Source organism: Apodemus sylvaticus, chromosome 7 (genome assembly GCF_947179515.1).
Source record: "Apodemus sylvaticus chromosome 7, mApoSyl1.1, whole genome shotgun sequence".
NCBI classification, from domain to species: Eukaryota; Metazoa; Chordata; class Mammalia; order Rodentia; family Muridae; genus Apodemus; species Apodemus sylvaticus.
The window spans coordinates 113,474,138-113,493,139 of NC_067478.1; the positions used below are offsets into that span (position 1 = coordinate 113,474,138).

The 19,002-nt window shown below is 39.3% G+C and overlaps 3 protein-coding genes across 3 annotated transcripts in view; all 3 read left to right on the forward strand.

Moving 5' to 3' along the window:
* LOC127689812 (nucleolar and coiled-body phosphoprotein 1-like) overlaps positions 1–2,209 on the forward strand; it is a 50,194-nt gene extending 47,985 nt beyond the window's left edge. The window contains exons 13-14 of the mRNA XM_052189395.1: positions 1,272–1,342; positions 2,054–2,209. Coding sequence (XP_052045355.1) covers positions 1,272–1,342; positions 2,054–2,101 — 119 coding nt within the window. The 3' untranslated portion in view covers positions 2,102–2,209. The remainder of the gene's footprint in view (positions 1–1,271; positions 1,343–2,053) is intronic.
* Positions 1–19,002, forward strand: part of LOC127689388 (zinc finger protein 39-like) — a 236,606-nt gene that overhangs the window by 71,201 nt on the left and 146,403 nt on the right. The window lies entirely within an intron of this gene.
* LOC127689387 (uncharacterized) overlaps positions 3,031–19,002 on the forward strand; it is a 488,686-nt gene continuing 472,714 nt past the window's right edge. Inside the window, exons 1-4 of the mRNA XM_052189037.1 lie at positions 3,031–3,563; positions 9,206–9,276; positions 13,756–13,869; positions 18,199–18,263. Of these exons, the coding sequence (XP_052044997.1) occupies positions 13,794–13,869; positions 18,199–18,263 (141 nt within the window). The 5' untranslated portion in view covers positions 3,031–3,563; positions 9,206–9,276; positions 13,756–13,793. The remainder of the gene's footprint in view (positions 3,564–9,205; positions 9,277–13,755; positions 13,870–18,198; positions 18,264–19,002) is intronic.

Genomic DNA, 19,002 nt, shown 5'->3' on the forward strand with positions numbered 1-19,002 from the left:
GGGTATTCAGAGAAACCCTGTCTCAAAATGCCCCTCCACCAAAGAAAAGGACATATTTTCTTATTCTGAATCCTGTCCAGTGCTACCTCTGAATTTGAGACATGAAGTTCATTTTGCTCTGTTATGTGTGGTAATTCCATATGTTGGTACTTGATACTTGATTATATCATTGTTGCCAGCTATCCTCAGATTTATTGTCTCCCAGCTGCTTCTGCTAACTCAATATTGAATTTAAGATCATGGAATTCATGATTTGTTCCTCCAAGTGATACTTGAATAAGTTCTGATAATGTGAATTTAAGAAAGTGATGCCATGCTTCTTCCCTTTACTTTTTAGACATATCTTACAGAGTTGCATTATTATGTGCTGTTGCTTGAGCATTTTTTTTAGAATTTTCCCCAGACCCGCCAGTGCATAAATATCTGAAACTAAACAGCCCTTATATCCAATATGTCCTTTAGGGCTGTAACCCATACATGTTCTCCATGTGCCTTTAATCTCCATAAAATACTGACAATACTTAGCACAGTATAAAAATACATGAAATGATAATTTTAGGGAGTAATGCACACATAACATAGGCAAAAAAATTTTTTTAGAGATGCTCATCCTAATAACATTTACAATGAAATATGACCATACCAGCATAGAAGAAAGGCTACATAGTTAATGATAATTGCTGAATGAGCATATGTAGATTGTGGACATGGCACAAGAACAAGTATGGATTGTTCTGAGTCCAAAAACGGAAGTGACAGTGTTCTGAGGCTTGATCATAAAGCTTATAGTATCAGAAAAATATGAGTTGGATTAGTGTGTAATGGCATCTTCAGCAAAGCCTGATGACCTACCTGCAGTTAATCCTCAGCACTCACTCGGTGCAAGGAGAAAACCAGACCCTGAAGATCTCCTCTAAGCTCCACATTCTCAGAGCCACAGCCATGGTTCCTCCAACCAGAGTAAATGCAATGCTCATTTTAAAAGATTTATATAATCATTACACAATAAGAACCTTCTGCCATATCGAATCAGAGTTTGTTGTCAAGACATCCATATGTTCTCTCCTCCTTTATCCTCCATTCTTCTCTTTGCAACACTTTGTTTTCCAACCATGTGATCCACATTTCTGGAATGAGCAGCAAGCAAACTCTGCTTAATAATTAGATAGTCACAGATACCAACTTCATAGACATCTATACCCTTCAAGCAAAGATTCTAAGGGTAATTAAAAACACAACTGTGTATCGACAGTTACTTCCTCTCCTTGCAGTGGTACCTAAAAATCCTGATGCTGTACCTTCAGCAGGAGGACAGGGAGAGACACCAGTGGGGATTGAGAAGGTAAAGCAGCTTTTCCTTTTTCTATTATAAAAACATTACATTGTTTCCTTATGTTGTTGTAGATATGTCACTTGATTAACTAAAGACAGGTGCATCATGGGTATTAAAGGGTTTGCTTAGGATGAACAGAAAATGGAATTGTAAAAGCTTATTCCTAATACAAGTAAACATAGAAGTTTGCAGTGTCTTTTAGCACAGTTTATGTGAGGGAGCCATTTGTACTGAAGAAAAAAGTTCCTCTTTAGATAAATGTACAATTTTAACTCAGAAGTTGACAACCACTTCTAGTTCTCATCATTTTAATGAAGCCTGTGGAATATATACACCGTGAATTCCACTGAGACGGAAGGTTGCAATGAGTGGGTGTTGAGTGGTAAGACACGAGTATTGGTGTAAATAATTGAGTCCCTGGTATACAAAGGATTAACCTCACAATCAGGTTATAAAGAAACCTAGACAAGTTGCAGTGTGGCTTAGAAAATACTCAGAAGAGACTAAACTGTTGTTTAATCTGGCCTTCAAACCAGCAAAAGTGGGAAGTGGCATAAACTATAGGGCCCCAGTTGTTCAGTGACACCCTCATTTAGCATATTAATATACAGGACTCTTGCCCATTTTCATTGGCATCATACCAATGACATGAATTCCAAAGACCCATGAAAACAGAATGCAGCATGGCCTTTGCCTCATACTGTTTCCTTTAAATTTCAGGTGGCGACTAAAAAACGTAGACGCAGTATGTATTATAGAATCTCTTAAGATACATTTTAGAAAGGAATAGTATAAACACTGGATATCCTTTTGTCTAGTATAGAACGGTGCTCTAGCTCACCTACTGGGAAAAACTTGTATGCAGTTGTTTGGTTTTTTTTTTTTTACTTGTTATGTTAAGTTAAAAGAAAAACTGGATTCAAGTAAGATTTCACTGTGTTGTTTAGGATGATTTGTACCAGGCAGTGTCTAACTGTGTTTCCCTCAAGATAGGCACCTGATTACCCAGTTCAATGATAAAGTAATGCAGTAACAAATTAGAGTACACAGTTTACCTACAAAATACGAGTTGAAACTTCATCACATGTGGTGCATTCATTTCTTTATGGTGGCACTCTAGTGAAGAATAAACCAGAGCAGAGGTGAGTGATGATATTATCCATGCAGATCAACAGATAATTGCTGAAGCAAGGACTTAGTGATGCCTATATTCCATCTCTCCAGCATCTGCCTTTGGTAGGTCAGAATCACAGAGAGCCCAGACACTGCCATGACTACTAAGTGGGAAAAAGCTCTTCACTGCCTGCAGCCATCCACAAGCATGAGAGGTAGAAAAGCCCACATGCTTCTAGTCAGACCACAGATCCTAAGAATGGGACCTAGACACTGCATGAAGAGTCATGTGTCACCTAACATGAAACCAAACTGCCTTTCCAGTCTCTTCCAGTAGGGGGATTGTTTATCTAGGTATGGCCAGATAAAAATAACCTCTTGTTTCCATGAGATGTAATCTATAAAGGCTGGGCAGAGAATGAAGAGAAAACAAGTGTTCTACAGTGTCCTGGAGTAAATTTATTCTTGGCTTCCGGTATGATTGCTCCTATGTAGCTGAGGTCTTCTGGCATGTCACAGACATTGCAGGGCACTCCAGCAATGCCTTTGTTTTTTTTCCTATAGTTTATACTAAAGAGATCTGTTCTAGCCTAGTTAGTTTTATGGGAAGTCCTTCTCAACCAACCTAGAAGAAAGTCTTCATGTCATAGTGGAGAGATGGTGGGTGAAGGCTTTCCATGGGTTTCCCTGTGTGTATATGGCTCTAAGAAGGTTTAGAGTGGTGTGCATTGGGCTACTCACACGGCCTGCTCAGTCATGTGGCTCATCCTTCTGTGTTTTCGTATCCATCTATATTTAGGCTTTATCTGTGATTCCTGTGATGTACATTCAGTGCCTAACTGATTGTAAACTTCATACATTGATCCTCCTGAAGCCCCAGTCTCACTGATGACTGGACCTGGAACAAGCAGTCAGATCAAATGCACAAATACTCAGAGTTGTTAGTTGTCCTGAGTTTTCTACCATAAGCTGACATGACCTCTTGTTGTAACTGTATTCTCAGTTTTTTCCTTCTTAAGGGGAATTTGTCAAAATGCACCTGTAACCTCTCAGGAAACAGAGAGACCTTCAGTCTCTGGGGCTCCTTCTGCAAAAACAACTGAAATGAAAACAAAAGGTACTATGGGAATTTTATAATTATGTCCAAATTTGTATTATAGCTACAGATTATCTGGTTTCATATGTAAATTTACAGATAAGTTAATGCTGTGTTTACACATGAATATATACATACATGAATAATGTTCTCTATATATCATATATATGTGTGTATATATAAATGTATATAAAATCATAAGTGTAAATATACCCCAGATTTTTTTTGTTTTTTTTTGTAATATTTTTATTTTCTATATTCTTTGTTTACATTCCAAATGATTTCCCCTTTCCCAGATTCCCCCTCCCCATATGTCCCATAAACCTTTTTCTCTCCATCCCTTCTCCAATCACCTCCCTCCTTTTTCTCTGTCCTTATAATCCCTTCCAATGCTAGATCAATCCTTTCCAGGATCAGGACCCTCTTCATACTTCTTCATGGGTGTCATTTGTTATGCAATTTGTGCCTTGGGTATTCAGGGCTTCTGGGCTAATTAATATCCACTTATCAGAGATTGCATTCCATGTGTATTCTTTTGTGATTGGGTTATCTCACTTAGGATGATATTTTCCAGATCAAACCATTTGCCTAAAAATTTTATGAATTCATTGTTTCTAATTGCTGAGTAGTATTCCATTGTGTAAATATACCACATTTTCTGTATCCATTCCTCCTTTGAGGGGCATGTGGGTTCTTTCCAGCTTCTGGCTATTATAAATAAGGCTGCTATGAACATAATTGAGCATGTGTCTTTATTGCATGCCAGGGAATCCTTTGTGTATATGCCCAGGAGAGGTATAGCAGGGTCCTCTGGAAGTCTCATGTCCAGTTTTCTGAGGAACTTCCAGACTGATTTCCAAAGTGGTTGTACCATCTTACAGCCCCACCAGCAGTGGAGGAGTGTTCCTCTTTCTCCACACCTTCTCCAACACCTTCTGTCTCCTGAGTTTTTGACCTTAGCCATTCTGACTGGTATAAGGTGAAATCTCAGGGTTGTTTTGATCTGCATTTCCCTAATGACTAATGATGTCGAGCACTTCTTAAGGTGCCTCTCGGCCATCCGAATTTCTTCAGGTGAAAATTCTTTGTTTAGATCTGTACCCCATTTTTAATAGGGTTATTTGGTTCCCTGGGGTCTAACTTCTTGAGTTCTTTGTATATACTGGATATTAGCCCTCTATCAGATGTGGGGTTGGTGAATATCCTTTCCCAATTTGATGGTTGTCATTTTGTCCTTTTAACAGTGTCCTTTGCCTTACAGAAACTTTGTAATTTTATGAGGTCCCATTTGTCAATTCTTGATCTTAGAGCATAAGCTATTGGTGATCTGTTCAGGAACTTTCCCCCTGTGCCAATGTCCTCAAGGGTCTTCCCCAGTTTCTTTTCTATTAGTTTCAGTGGGTCTGGCTTTACATGGAGGTCCTTGATCTACTTGGAGTGAAGTTTAGTACTTGGAGATAAGAATGGATCAATTCACATTCTTCTGCATGCTGACCTCCAATTGATCCAGCACCATTTGTTGAAAAGGCTATCTTTTTTCCACTGGATGTTTTTGGCTCCTTTGTCGAAGATCAAGTGACCATAGGTGTGTGGATTCATTTCTGTATCTCAATTCTATTCCATTGGTCCACTTGTCTGTCACTGTGCCAATACCATGCAGTTTTTAACACTATTGCTCTGTAGTATTGCTTGAAGTCAGGGATACTGATTCCCCCACAATTTCTTTTGTTGTTGAGAATAGTTTTAGCTATCCTGGGTTTTTTGTTATTCCAGATGAATTTGAGAATTGCTTTTTCTAACTCTGTGAAGAACTGAGTTGGGACTTTGATGGGGATTGCATTGAATCTGTAGATCGCTTTTGGCATGATGGCCATTTTAACTATATTAATCCTGCTGATCCACGAGCATGGCAGATTTTTCCATTTTCTGAGGTCTTCCTCGATTTCCTTCTTCAGAGACCTGAAGTTCTTGTCATATAGATCTTTCACTTGTTTGGTTAGAGTCACACCAAGATACTTTATATTGTTTGTGGCTATTTTGAAGGGTGTCATTTCCCTAACTTCTTTCTCAGCCTGCTTATCCTTTGAGTATAGGAAGGCAACTGATTTGCTTGAGTTGATTTTATAACCAGCCATTTTGCTGAAGTTGTTTATCAGCTGTAGGAGTTCTCTGGTGGAGGTTTTCGGGTCACTTAAGTAGACTATCATGTCATATGAAAATAGTGATAATTTGACTTCTTCCTTTCCAATTTGTATCCCCTTGACCTCCTTACATTGTCTAATTGCTCTAGCTAGAACTTCAAGTACTATATTGAAAAGATATGGAGAGAGAGGACAGCCTTGTCTAGTCCCTGATTTTAGTGGGATTGATTCAAACTCCATTTAGTTTGATGTTGGCTACCGGTTTGCTGTATATTGCTTTAAGGATGTTTAGGTATGGGCCTTGAATTCCTGTTCTTTCCAATACTTTTAGCATGAAAGGATGCTGGATTTTCTCAAATGCTTTTTCTGCATCTAATGATCATATGGTTTTTTTCTTTGAGTTTGTTTATGTAGTGGATAGCATTAATGGATTTCCTTATATTGAATCATCCCTGCATCCCTGGGATGAAGCCTACTTCATCATGGTGGATGATCGTTTTGATGTGTTCTTGGATTCGGTTGGCAAGAATTTTATTAAGTATTTTTGAATCAATATTCATAAGAGAAATTGGCCTGAAGTTCTCTTTCTTTGTTGGATCTTTGTGTGGTTTTGGTATCACCGTAATTGTGGCTTCATAGAATGAGTTGGGTAGAGTTCCTTCTGTTTCTATTTTGTGGAATAGTTTGAAGAGTATTGGTGTTAGGTCTTCTATGAAGGTCTGATAAAACTCTGCACTGAAGCCATCTGGTCCCGTGCTTTTTTTGGTTGGGAGACTTTCTATGACCCTTTTTATTTCTTCAGGTGTTATGGGTCTCTTTAGTTGATCTATTTGATCCTGATTTAGTTTTGGTGTCGGATATCTGTCAAGGAAACTGTCCATTTCCTCCAGATTCTCCAGTTGTGTTGAGTATAGGCTTTTGTAGTAGGATCTAATGATTTTTCGAATTTCCTCAGTTTCTGTTGTTATATCTCCCTTTTCATTTCTAAGTTTGTTAATCTGGATACTGTCTCTGTGTCCTTTGGTTAGTCTGGCTAAGGGTTTATCTATCTTGTTTTTCTCAAAGAACCAGCTCATGGTTTTGTTGATTCTTTGTATGGTTCTCTTTGTTTCTACTTGATTGATGTCAGCCCTGAGTTTAATGATTTCCTGCCTTCTACTCCTCCTGGGTGAAATAGCTTCTTTTTGTTCCAGGGATTTCAGGTGTGTCATTAAGCTGTTAGTGTATGCTCTCTCCATTTCCTTTTTGGAGGCACTCAGGGCTATGAGTTTTCCTCTTAGCACTGCTTTCATTGTGTCCCATAGATGTATACCCCAGATTTTTAAATGAATTTACATCACCTTGCATGCTAATTCAATGGCTTGAACTGGTAGAAAGCTGAGGCTTATCTTCTGTGAGTCCCTGAGGCTCCCTGTGGTATAGACAGGAATGGTTGAAACACTCTCTCACACTTTCTCTCACAGTTACTTGGCATAGCAATTCTTGAATGTCTCATGATTGATTGAGAGTAAAATTCAAGTGAAGTACCAGAAGTTCTGCTCTGATCTTAGTAGCTAGGTTCCTAAGAATGGTCATGTTACACATTGGTATTAGAGAAAGTAAGAATGTGGTAAAGATATCAGTAAAGGTAAGGAAAATGGTAGCGTTGGAAGTCTGTAAGTGTGATTTGTTATTTGAAGATGCTCTTTCCTAAGACACTTGCTCTTTTCAGCCAGTGCTACTGTCTAATGTACAAGCTTTTGCTCACAGTAGCTACTTTTACTATCTGCCTAACCTATTTTCCCAGTTGTGGCAAAAATATTATAACGAAAACAACCTAAAGAAGAAATGGCTTGGTTTTCAATGAAATTTAAGGGTATAGACCATAAACAGGGTAAAGCTATACCCAGAGGCAGGTATTTGTAACAGAGTTAAACTATTACCCAGTCCAAAACAAACAAACAAACAAAAATCAGAAGAATGAATGCTTGTTTTCAGCCCTCTTCCTTCTTTTTATATAGTCATAATCCTCTCCTAAGCAATAACGTCGTGCAGAATTTGTTTGGTTTGCCACTTCAGCTAAACCTAATGCTATAATCTAATACTTGCCTGTCCAGTATCTGAATATCATCTATTTGACATCTGAGATTAACCATGACAATACCCATCAAGTATTGTCTTCAGTTTGTGTACTAACCTGGACAGAGGCCATCTGTTTGAAGAGGTACCATGTTTTTTCCTGGGTTCACAGGATACCATAGGTAATAATCTAGCAGTGTAGGCTTAATCAATGATACTAGAGGAACAGAGCCCCTTCCTGTCATTTTCAGGACTTAAAGCAGCTCATACATGATCTTCTGTTCACTGCTAACTCTTGCTTCTTGTGGTACCAACATAGTAGAGTTGTTGGATTAACAAAATGGCAATAGAACTGGTATAGTACTCTGAGAGAAATACTATACCTGCAATGTCCTGCTAAGTAAAGGCCTAGTGTTAATTTAGATCTCATTTCCAACCTATGCTTCTCAACCAGAACTGACATTTGGCAGTAATCAAGATATCAGAGCCTCTGATCTATCTAGTGAGGAGACACCTGATCTCTGGTTGAATTTGTATTCTAGAACTTTGCTGAAAGTGTTGCTTATTACTCTTGGGGTTTTGGATATCTATACTTAAACAAAACATCACCTTATAATAGGGATAATTTTAGTTTTTCTATTTCTATACACTTAGGTGAAGGTTCTGGGTTAGCTTCAATAAGTCAGAATGCATATATGACTGAATGCATATAATCCCTGGCCTGAGTCTGGGGGTAGGCAGCAGGGCAAATGGAGTCAGATTTACCAAAATAAATATCAGATCCAACTTCTACCTGGGTCTTGAGGAATTTGTGGATTCAGAGACGTGAGTCAAGTCTCATTTCAGACTATTCCAGAAAGCAAACGGATCTGGCTATTACTTGTGTCTGAGCTGAGAAGTGAGATGGGCTAAGGGTCCTAGATGAGAGCAAACAAGACAGCCCAAGACTGTAGACTCCTCCTGTCTCTGGATCGACATGGTCTGAATGGATGGGCAGAGTTGCCCAGGGTAATGTGAGTGTCCTAGGTCACACTTAGGAAGGGGAGTTGTTTTTCCCAAGGAAATGGCTGACTCCACCAAGCCCAATGGCCTGAAATTGAAGTCTCCAGAACATATATGAGAAAAGCACAGAAACAGATCCTATAAGTTGTTCTCTGAAACACAAAAGTAGCATACTAAACAAAATACATGTGAAAACTTCATTTAATAATACACAATCAAAGATGGATTCGTATGCTACTTTGGGTTCCCCCTGTCTTGAAATGTAGCATTTCTGTTACTCATATCTCTCCAGGTCTTTCTTTAATTTGTCTTCAAGAAAAGACAAGCTAGCAGCAACCTAAGCAACTGGCTCATTAGGTCTAGTCACACACATTTTTAAGTCAACACATTTTTACCCACACCAAACAAGGATACTGCATAAGTTTTAAGCAGCACTGTGATCTGTCACTTTCTGTTTCCTAGACATACCGGAGATTTCTGACACGACACTTGCACCAAATGTCAATAAAAGTACCTCAAAGACTTTGGAATCGGTAAGAAGACCTTTCTTTATCATAGTAGAAATGTTACTTTGGCGATTTTATTTTTCAGTCAAAATCCCATTTTAGCAACAATGTTGAGCAGAGTTATCTTAGGTCTTAAAGAGACTTAGCCTAAGCAGGGAAAAAGTGGAATTGTACTAGCTGGGTCTTGACCAAGTAGTACAATTCCAAGCACCAAGTACAAGAGCACCAAAGCACCCAGTATCAAGTATCACAGCCTGTGTGATGGGACCTTTTATTCTGGAGAAATAGGTTCCTCTTTGGGAAAACTTTATAAATTCCCCTTAGAAGTTGACAAGTGTGTCAGGGTCTTTTGACTTAGATGCAGTATGTTCCACAAAAGTCATTGTGGAGGAAGTGTCATAAGTCCATGTGGGGATGCTGAGTGGTAAGACTTAACACATGAGCAGTAGTATAAATAAGTGAGACCATATTGCAGAAGGATTTCATTCCACAGTTGAGTTCTAACGATGATGAAGCATGTTGCAGTGTGACTTAGAGAACACTGGGTAGAGGACAGACAGAGAGTTCTAGTTAATGTGATTTTGACATAGGAAAAGTGGAAAGTGACATGACTAAGAAATTCCAGTTTTCTGTGACACCACCACAGAATGTGCTAACACATAATCTTTCACTTGAAAATACTTACCTATGTTGATTGGCATTTAAGACAAGTTGATAGGTTTTTCAAAGACCCATGCAAACAGAAACTAGTGTGACCTACACTGCATACTCTTTTCTCTCCTTTAAATTTCAGGAGGAAGCTAGAGAACAGCAACGCAGTATGTATTTCCAAGTCTGTTAAGACACATTTTAGAAACAAATTGTGTAAATATTGAGTATACTTATATTTGAATGCAACACTATAATCTAAGCTACCTCTTGGGAAGAATTTGGAATTTGTTTTTAAAAACAGTAGTTTCCTAACTTAAAAAAATAGGGTGAGGCCATTTGTTTAGACTCATAGGATCCAGGTATGATCCCTGGACTTAGTTTGGAATGGTGCATACTTGGTTGCATCTAAACCCATTTTTATCCATGATAGGCATCAGATTATACACTCTAATCTCCAGTGAGAACCTCTTGAATTACCATAATAGGATACATATGTTACCTACAAAGTATGAGTTTATACTTCATCACATGTTGTGCGTTCATTTCTGTATGGTGGTGCTCTAGTGAAGAATGAACCAGGGCATAGAGACGAGTGATGAGATTATCCATGCAGATCAAGACACTCTGTGGAGCAAGGACTTAGTGATGCCTATATTCTATCTCTCCAGCATCTGCCTTTGGTAGATCAGAATCACAGAGACCCCAGAAACAGCCATGACTACCACAGTGGGCAAAAGCTCAGGGCTTTGCTCCTCTTTGGCAGCAGACATTCACAAGCATGAGAGGTAGAAAAGCCCACATGCCTCTAGTCAGATCACAGATTCTGAGAATGGGAGCCCGGCACCACATAAGGAGAAGGGTTGTGTGATTTTCACACAGGCTTTTAACATACATGGGTCAATTCAGTGAGAATGAAAAAAATGGGAAACTCTTTCTCCTTAGGAAAGAGCACACCATTGTTTATGCAATACCAAATCCTCAGCTATGAAAACATACATACAATACACAAGAATAACCTTTGGCAGACTCAGGATGCTCCATTTATGTAATTAGGAACAGAAACACACATACTCATAAACGGATGTAGTATCAGTAATGCAAACAGTAGTCATTATTTGGAAGAAGACAAGGAGAGGTACATTGGCATATGGTTTGATGGTTTGTAGTGAGAAACAGACATGGGATATAGGATGTAACTGTTATATCAAAAAAAGAAATTGATAGTTTTAAAAGAAATAAGTGAGTATGATATTTTTGGCTTATTTTGATATTATATTATCAACATAACTTATATTTGGTTTAAATGATATTATTTGGTTTATTTTGTCACATTTTGTTGTTATCTCTTAGAAGCATGTTATTAATTTTTTGTTATGAGAGTCAGAAAAGGGAGTGGATCCAGAAGGGACTGTGACAGTGAGGAACTGGAGGGAGGAGAGAAAAGAAAGTATAATTAGGATATGTTACTAGAAAAGAATCTATTTTCAATGAAAGCATGAAAAATTAAAAATTAAAAACACTGTGCTGCCTGGGTAGTGGTGGCCCACATCTCTAATCCCAGCCCCTGGGAGACAGAGGCAGGTGAATATTTGAGTTCGAGGTCATCCTGGTCTACAGAGTGAATTCCAGGACAGCCAGGGCTATACAGAGAAACCCTGTCTCAAAAAAAAAAAAAAAAAAAAAAAAAAAAGACAAAAAACAGAAACAAAACAAAACAAAAAAATCAAAAAAAAAAAAAAAACCCCACCCACTCTCCTGTGAATTCAAGATATTTAATAGAACAACAATAAAAGTACTACACATAAAAAATAACGAAAAGATTTGCATGTAGACAACATTCGTGTGAGCACAAATTGCCACTCACCATGTGGACAGTGTCCTCAGGAGCTCCAGGCTTGGCCTGGTAGGCATCTGTGCTGACTTGGATTTTTAGAAATGGATTTAAAAGACAAATTGCTTACTTTAGGTATATGAGTGTTTACCTTTGTGAACATATGTGTAGCACTTGCATCTACGGTTCCTGTGTAGCCTCAAATTGCCTGTTGGGTTCCTTAAAACTGAAATTACAGACAGTTGTATCTCTAGCTGATTTTTGCATGCTAGAAAGAGAAAGACCTATGTCCTATACAGAAGCATCAGGGAATATTAACCGCTGACTGATCTCTTTAGCCCCTGGCATCAGGCTCTGCAGTGTGAGCTAGACTCTGAGATCCAGGAGGACTTCTTTCAAGGTGGTCAGACCCCATACTGCTGAGAATGTGAGCATTCAGTGGTTCTCTGTAGGCAGCAGTTAGGAGGAAGAAGGCATCATTATTGTGAACATGCTGAGCTTGGTTACATATTACCTAGTTTTTATGTTATATGTTACATGACCTGTGCTCCAGAGAGCTTTGTTAAAGAAAAGCTAGTTTTGGAGGGTGCCTGTGGCTCAGTTGGAAGCCATTGTTCAGTTTTTGGTGTACCATTTCTAAAACATGAGTTTGATCATCTATTATGCATAAAATGTACTGTGATGTGGCAATTTTATAAACCAGACCTTCAGAGGTGCAAACAGGAAATTTTTAAGTTCAAAGTCATCTATGTCTACATAGTGACATTCAGACCACCCTGGTATAGGGAAAACGTCTCTGAAAAACAGAAAGGAAGAAGAGGGGAAGTGAGGCTCTGTCACTTGTCTCTGCTGGCTGTGTGTATGGAGGACTTTGTGGAAACAGAACTTTTATGAGGAATGAGTAAACAGAATCTTGTATGCACACAAACAGGTGGAGACTCTACCAATCTCTTAAATGGACTTAGTTCAGGCTATCCACACAGAGTCAGGGAGCATTTGTCACCTACAATGATACCAAGCTGCCTTTCCAATCCCTTCCAGTTGAGGGTTTGTTTATCTAGCTGTGGCCAGACCTCTCTTTTTTCACACCTTCATTTGAGAACTGGGTTGGACTGACTTGGAGTATGAGTCATCACTGGGACATCTGCAATGATTGGTACCTCCCAAGTTTGTTCCCCAGTGATAAGACTCAGTCACTGAGAGGCAGATCACTGTGTGAGGATGGTTGAGGAAGGCCCTACTTACTAATCCAGGAATCACACAGCTTCCTTTGGGTTGAAAGGTAGAGTATGTATATCTTCAGTTGTTTCTGTCTGGGAAGATGTTCACTGAGGCATGAATGCAGCTGTCTTTGTAACCTTAGGTGAAAAGTGAGAGGGTTTCACAGCTTCTTACCTCCCTGCATCCCATTAAGGCAATACCATACATTGTCCATGAGATGTAATCTATGAAGCTGGGCAGAGAAAGAAGAGTAAACAAGTGTTCTACAGTGTTGTGGAATAAATATATTCCTGGCTTGGGGTACGATTACTCCTATGTAGCTGAGGTCTTCTGGCATGTCACAGACATTGCAGGGCACTCCAGCAATGCCGTTGCTTTGTTCTAGCCTAGTGAGTCTTATGGGAAGTCCTTCTCAACCAACTAAGAAGAAAGGCTTCAAGTCATAGTGGAGAGTTGGAGGGTGAAGGCATTGCATGTGTGTCCCTGTGTCCATATGGCTCTAGGAAGGGATAGAGTGGTGTCCATTGAGCATCCACCCATATGGCATGCTCAGACATGTGGCTTTTCCTTCTGTGTTTTCATATCCATCTATATTTAGGCTTTATCTGTGATTCCTGTGATGTGCATTCAGTGCCTAACTGATTGTACAATACATGCATTGATCCTCCTGAAGCACCAGTCTCACTGATGACTGTACCTAGAACAAGCAGTCAGATCAAATGCACAAATATTCAGAGTTGTTAGTTTCCTCTCTTTTTCTGCCAAGAAGTTGACACGACTTTCTCTTTTCACTTCAATCCCAGTTTCGGATTTATTAAAGAGAATTGAGCAGAAGCAAGCCATGGGGCCCCAGTATGGAGTAGGAATGCAAGCCTTTAGTGGTGCTTCACCTGAAACAACTGTGAAGAAAGAGAAAGGTATTGTGGGAACTCTTGTCTAATTCTGTATAGTGGCTGATAATTATGTTGTTTCATATCTCAATTTATAGATACCTTTCAGGCTATTTTTTCCTATGTAGACAGTGTTGATCTCTCTCTCTCTCTCTCTCTCTCTCTCTTTGTTTTTTGATACAGGGTTTTTCTGTGTAGCCCTGGCTGTTCTGGAACTCTCTCTGTAGACCAGCCTGGTCTTGAATTCAGAAATCCACCTGCTTGTGCCTCTCAAGTGCTGGGATTAAATGTTTATGCCACCACTGTCCAGCTCAATGCCAGTATATCTATGTCTGTAATTGAAATACAACTGCAGAGCTTTAAAATGGATTCAATGTTTGGTCTTTCATTCAATAGTATGAACCAGTGTAAAACTTTCACTAATCTTACATGAGTTGGTAGAGTTTCCCCTGGTATAGACAGGAATTGGGAAAACTGCCATCTAATACCTTCTCTCATACATGGATGATGTAAATTGATTATAGCAGATCTTTCTTTTTTTATTAATGAATATTGTCTTTATTTACGTTGCCAATGGTAAAACCTTTCCAGATTTCCCCTGCTCCCGAAAGACCCCCAATCACTCCTCCCACCCCCTGCCTCCACGTATGTGCACCTCCACCTGACCCACTCTAACCTCTCTTACTCGATTTCCCTTTGTTGGGACCTCTATTGAGCCTATGCCTGACCAAGGACCACTCTTCCCACTGATGCTCAACAAGGCCTTCCTCTGCCCCATTTTTGGCTGAATCCATGTGTACCCCTTGTTTGACAGTTTAGTCCCTGGGAATCCTGGGGCATCTGGGTGGCTGAGATCATTGTTCTTCCCATGGTGCTGTAAACCCCTTCAGCTCCTCCAGACCACCCACCAGCTCCTCCATTGGAGACCCCACACCCTGTCCAATAGTTGGCTGCTAGCATTTGCCTTTCTATTTGTAAAGCTCTGGCAGGACCCCTTTGAAGACAACCATGGCATGCTCCTTTTGGTTTACACTTCTTGTTCTCCATAGTATTGTTGGGTTTTGGTGACTGTTTACAGGATATATCCCCAGGTAGTACAGTCTCCGGGTGTCCTTTACTTCAGTCTCTGCTCCACACATTTTCTCCCTTATTGTTCCTGTGAGTATTTTGTTCCCTTTCTCAGAGGAACTAAAGCATCCTCACTTAAGTCCTCCTTCTTCTTGCGCTTCCTGTGCTGGGTGCCTTGTAACTTGTTTATTTTGAGCTTCCCTGAGTACATAGTATGTACTTACTAATAAGTGGATGTTGGTCCAAAACACACTATTAGTGTGTTCTATTGAGATTAAGTTACTTCGATCAGGATGACACTTTCTAGTTCCATACATTTGCCTAAGAATTTCATGAATTCATTGTTTTTAATAGCTGATTGTACTCCATTGTGTATATATACCACAGTTTCTGTATCCATTCCTCTGTTGAAGGAAATCTGGGTTCTTTTCAGCTTCTGGCTATTATAAATAAGGCAGCTAAGAACATAGTCGGCCATGTGTCCTTATTATATGTAGGAGCATCTTCTGGGTATATGCCCAGAAGTCGTATAGCTGGGTCCTCATGTACTACTATGTTTAATTTTCTGAGGAATCCCCAATCTGATTTCCAGAGTGGTTTTACCAGCTTGCAATCCTCCCAACAATGAAGAAGTCTACCTTTTCCTCCACATCCTCTCCAACATCTACTGTCCCCTGAGTTTTTCATTTTAGCCATTCTGACTGGTGTGAGGTGGAATCTCAGTGTTGTTTTGATTTGCATTTCCCTCATAACTAAGGATGCTGAACATTTCCTTAGGAGCTTTAGAGGCATTTGAGTTTCCTCAGTTGAGAATTTCCTGTTTAGTTCTGTACCCCATTTTTTAATAGGGCTATCTGATTCTCTGGAGACTACCTTCTTGAGTTCTTTGCATATATTGAATATTAGCCCTCTATCTGATGTAGGGTTAGTAAAGATCTGTTTTGTCCTATTGACTGTTTTCTTTGCCTTACAGAAGCTTTTCAGTTTTATGAGGTCCCATTTGTCAATCCTTGTTCTTAGAGCATAAGCCATTGGTGCTCTGTTCAGGAACTTTTGTCCTGTTCCCATGTGTTCAAGATTAATCCCCACTTTCTCCTCTATAAGCTTCAGTGTGTCTGGTTTTATATGTAGATCCTTGATCTGCTAGGACTTGAGCTTTGTTCAAGGAGAAAAGAATGGGTCAATTTGCATTTTTTTTGCATGCAGACCTCCAGTTGATCCAGCACCATTTGTTAAAACTGTCTTTTTTCCACTGGATATTTTTAGCTTCTTTGTCAAATATCAAGTGACCATATGAATGTGGTTTCTTTTCTGGGTAAATGTCCAATGACTCATGATTGAAGGTTGAAGTCAAACCAGGTAACAGAATTTCTCATCTTGTTCAAGTGGCAAAGTCCCCAGAAGTGGTCACATTACCCCTGTGTTGAGATAAGAATGAGGAACAGATCCCATTAAAGATGGGGAAAGGGCTGGTTTATGTGCTTTACCTCTTACAGGTGCACAGTGGTCATAGTGCCTGGGGTGCTTGTGCCTTGCGTGTCCTTGTGTTGTTTGTATACAGTTTTCCCTGGAATAGTCACTCCTTTCAGGCTGTGATACTACAAACATCCAGAGTTTCAGGTTCAGTGAGTAGCACTACATTTTAATTGTGCCCTATCTAAATAATTTTTGCAGTTGTTATTATAGAATCCCATGAAAGAAACAGCATAAAGAAGTAATTAATTTTTCAGTGTAATATAAGCGTATAAACCATGACCATAGGGAAGTTATATAAATGGAAATTTGTGGCAGAGTCACATTACAAATGGTCCAAAGGAGAGGGGGGCTTGTAGATATGCACATCACAAAGAAGTAATGTTATAAAGACCAGAAAACTGCATCTGTATATACAAATAAAAGACATTTAGATTACCAATTTTGCAATATACTTCCATAAAATGTGCTCCACATTTGATGAATTATTACAATTTACCTCTTTTTAGTCACATTTTCCAAGATTGTATCATTCTTTACATTTGAGGAATAATTTAATGGAATACAAACCTTCACTTTTATATAGTTGTGTACAAACTACTGGATGTGCAGATGGCCCCATAGGTAAAAACACTTGCTGTGCACACTAGTACCTTAGTTCGAATCCCCAGAACACATTTAAAAAGGGGGGATTTCTGCGCACACCTGTAACCCCAGCACAGGCAGGGCAAGATAATGGGGGATTCTAGGTTTTGCTGGATTCTAGTATAGTTCTAGCATCCTCAAGAGACCTTCATTGAAGGAAGGAAGAGGAGGAGTCCTGAAAAAGTAGGATTGTCTTAATTCACACTTTTTTTTCTTAGAGAATTTAATCTGACTGCTTTATATTATTCTATCCTCCATTCTCCCTAGTCCAAATATCCCATGCTCTCCCTTCAAATAAAAGAACTCTTCTATGATATCTATTATTGTTACATGAACACTTAAGTCCATGTATTGTTGCTCTTAAGTTTACATGTTTAGTGCTGCTAATTTGAAATCAAGATATGAGGAGTGTTCACCCCAGAGAAAACTGATTCTCTCCCTCTCTCTTCTCCTCTCCCCCTCTCCCCTCTCCTACTCCCTCTGTCTTCCGCCCTTTTCCTCCCCCTCTCCCCTCTTTCCCTCTCCTCCCCTCTCCCCCTCTCCCCGTCTTCCCCTCTTCCACACTCCTCTCTTCTCCCCGTCTCCTCTCCTCTCCTCTCCTCTTTCTCTATAATCATTGTTTGCCTATAGCATTTGATCTCTGGTGGTAGGTCAATAGACACTGGCATGATGCAGGCACTCTTTGAACAACTGTATTGAGATTTCTTGTGTTTATCATCTCTTTCATTTCTAGAAATCACTATCCAGCAGCATATGTCCTGTCCCTCCATCTTGTATAACCTTTCCACTAATCTTCCAAAATGTTCCCTGAGCATTTTGACATGTAGGGGTTATGTTGAGATCCCAAAGTTTGTCCTCTAACTTCCCCATGTGCCTGCGAATGTAATACATGTGAAGACTTGTATTTCCTCTTATACATCAAAGACAGATTATTTCTGCTCTGGGTTACTACTCTCTGGAAATGTAGCAGCTCTGTTACTCCTATGTCTCTTTGTCTTTCTTTGCTTTAATTTAGCTTCAAGGGAAAGCAGTTCAGCAGCAGCCCAGCCATCATGTTCATTAGGTCTAGTCACATGTGTTAAGTTCTTGTACTTTTATCTACACCAGGCAAAGATGCTGCAAAAGTCATAAAGAGTACCCCGAGCTAACTGTCAGTGTCTTTTCCCCTAGTCTTACCAGAGAATTCTGCCTCATCTTCAGTAGTTGAAGAAAAGACATCAGAGTCTATGACGAAGGTAAGAAGGCCTTTCTTTTCTTTAAGATAGAAAAGTTCCCTTGGTGATCTTATGTTTCTTTCTGTCAAATTCCCATTAGAACAACAAAACTGAACAGTGACATTGTGGGTATTTGAGATTTAGCTTAGGGAAGAGGAAGAAATAAAATTTTATGAGCATGCCCCTGACTGAATAGAGTATAAATCTTCTAGTGTCAGGTAACAGAGTTTGTGTTCAGAAACCTTTTTATCTGAATAAACATGTCCCTCACTAGTTAAATGGTATGTAATATTTATTCAAAAGTTAAGAGGCATATCATCTATAAAAATGTATGTTTTTCCTGAAGGTTTGTCTCCTACTTGTTTCTTGAGTCTGTCATCTAGATTGAGTTTGAGTTGTTCCCCAAAATTATGTAGTGGGAGGCTTCATGCTTTGAATATATGAATATTGAGGGTATAATACATTTACATCATGGGCATCATGCAAATAATTGGAGCCCCCATAGAGGGATTAATTTCACAAAACAGGTTATTAAGTTGGTCTGCCACACAAAGGTGCTCTGATCTTACCTTGAGTCAACATAAATGTGCAACATATTAGTTTTGGCCACAAAGTGCCTAGCTAGGGTTTTCCATGACATCATATAAAGTATTATAAAAGTTTTTTTCATGTCTTTTTCCTATTCTACTTTACACCCTGCTGTGTCACAGGGTTACCAAGGAACTATGCAGACACAACTCAGCATGACTTGAACCTCAAA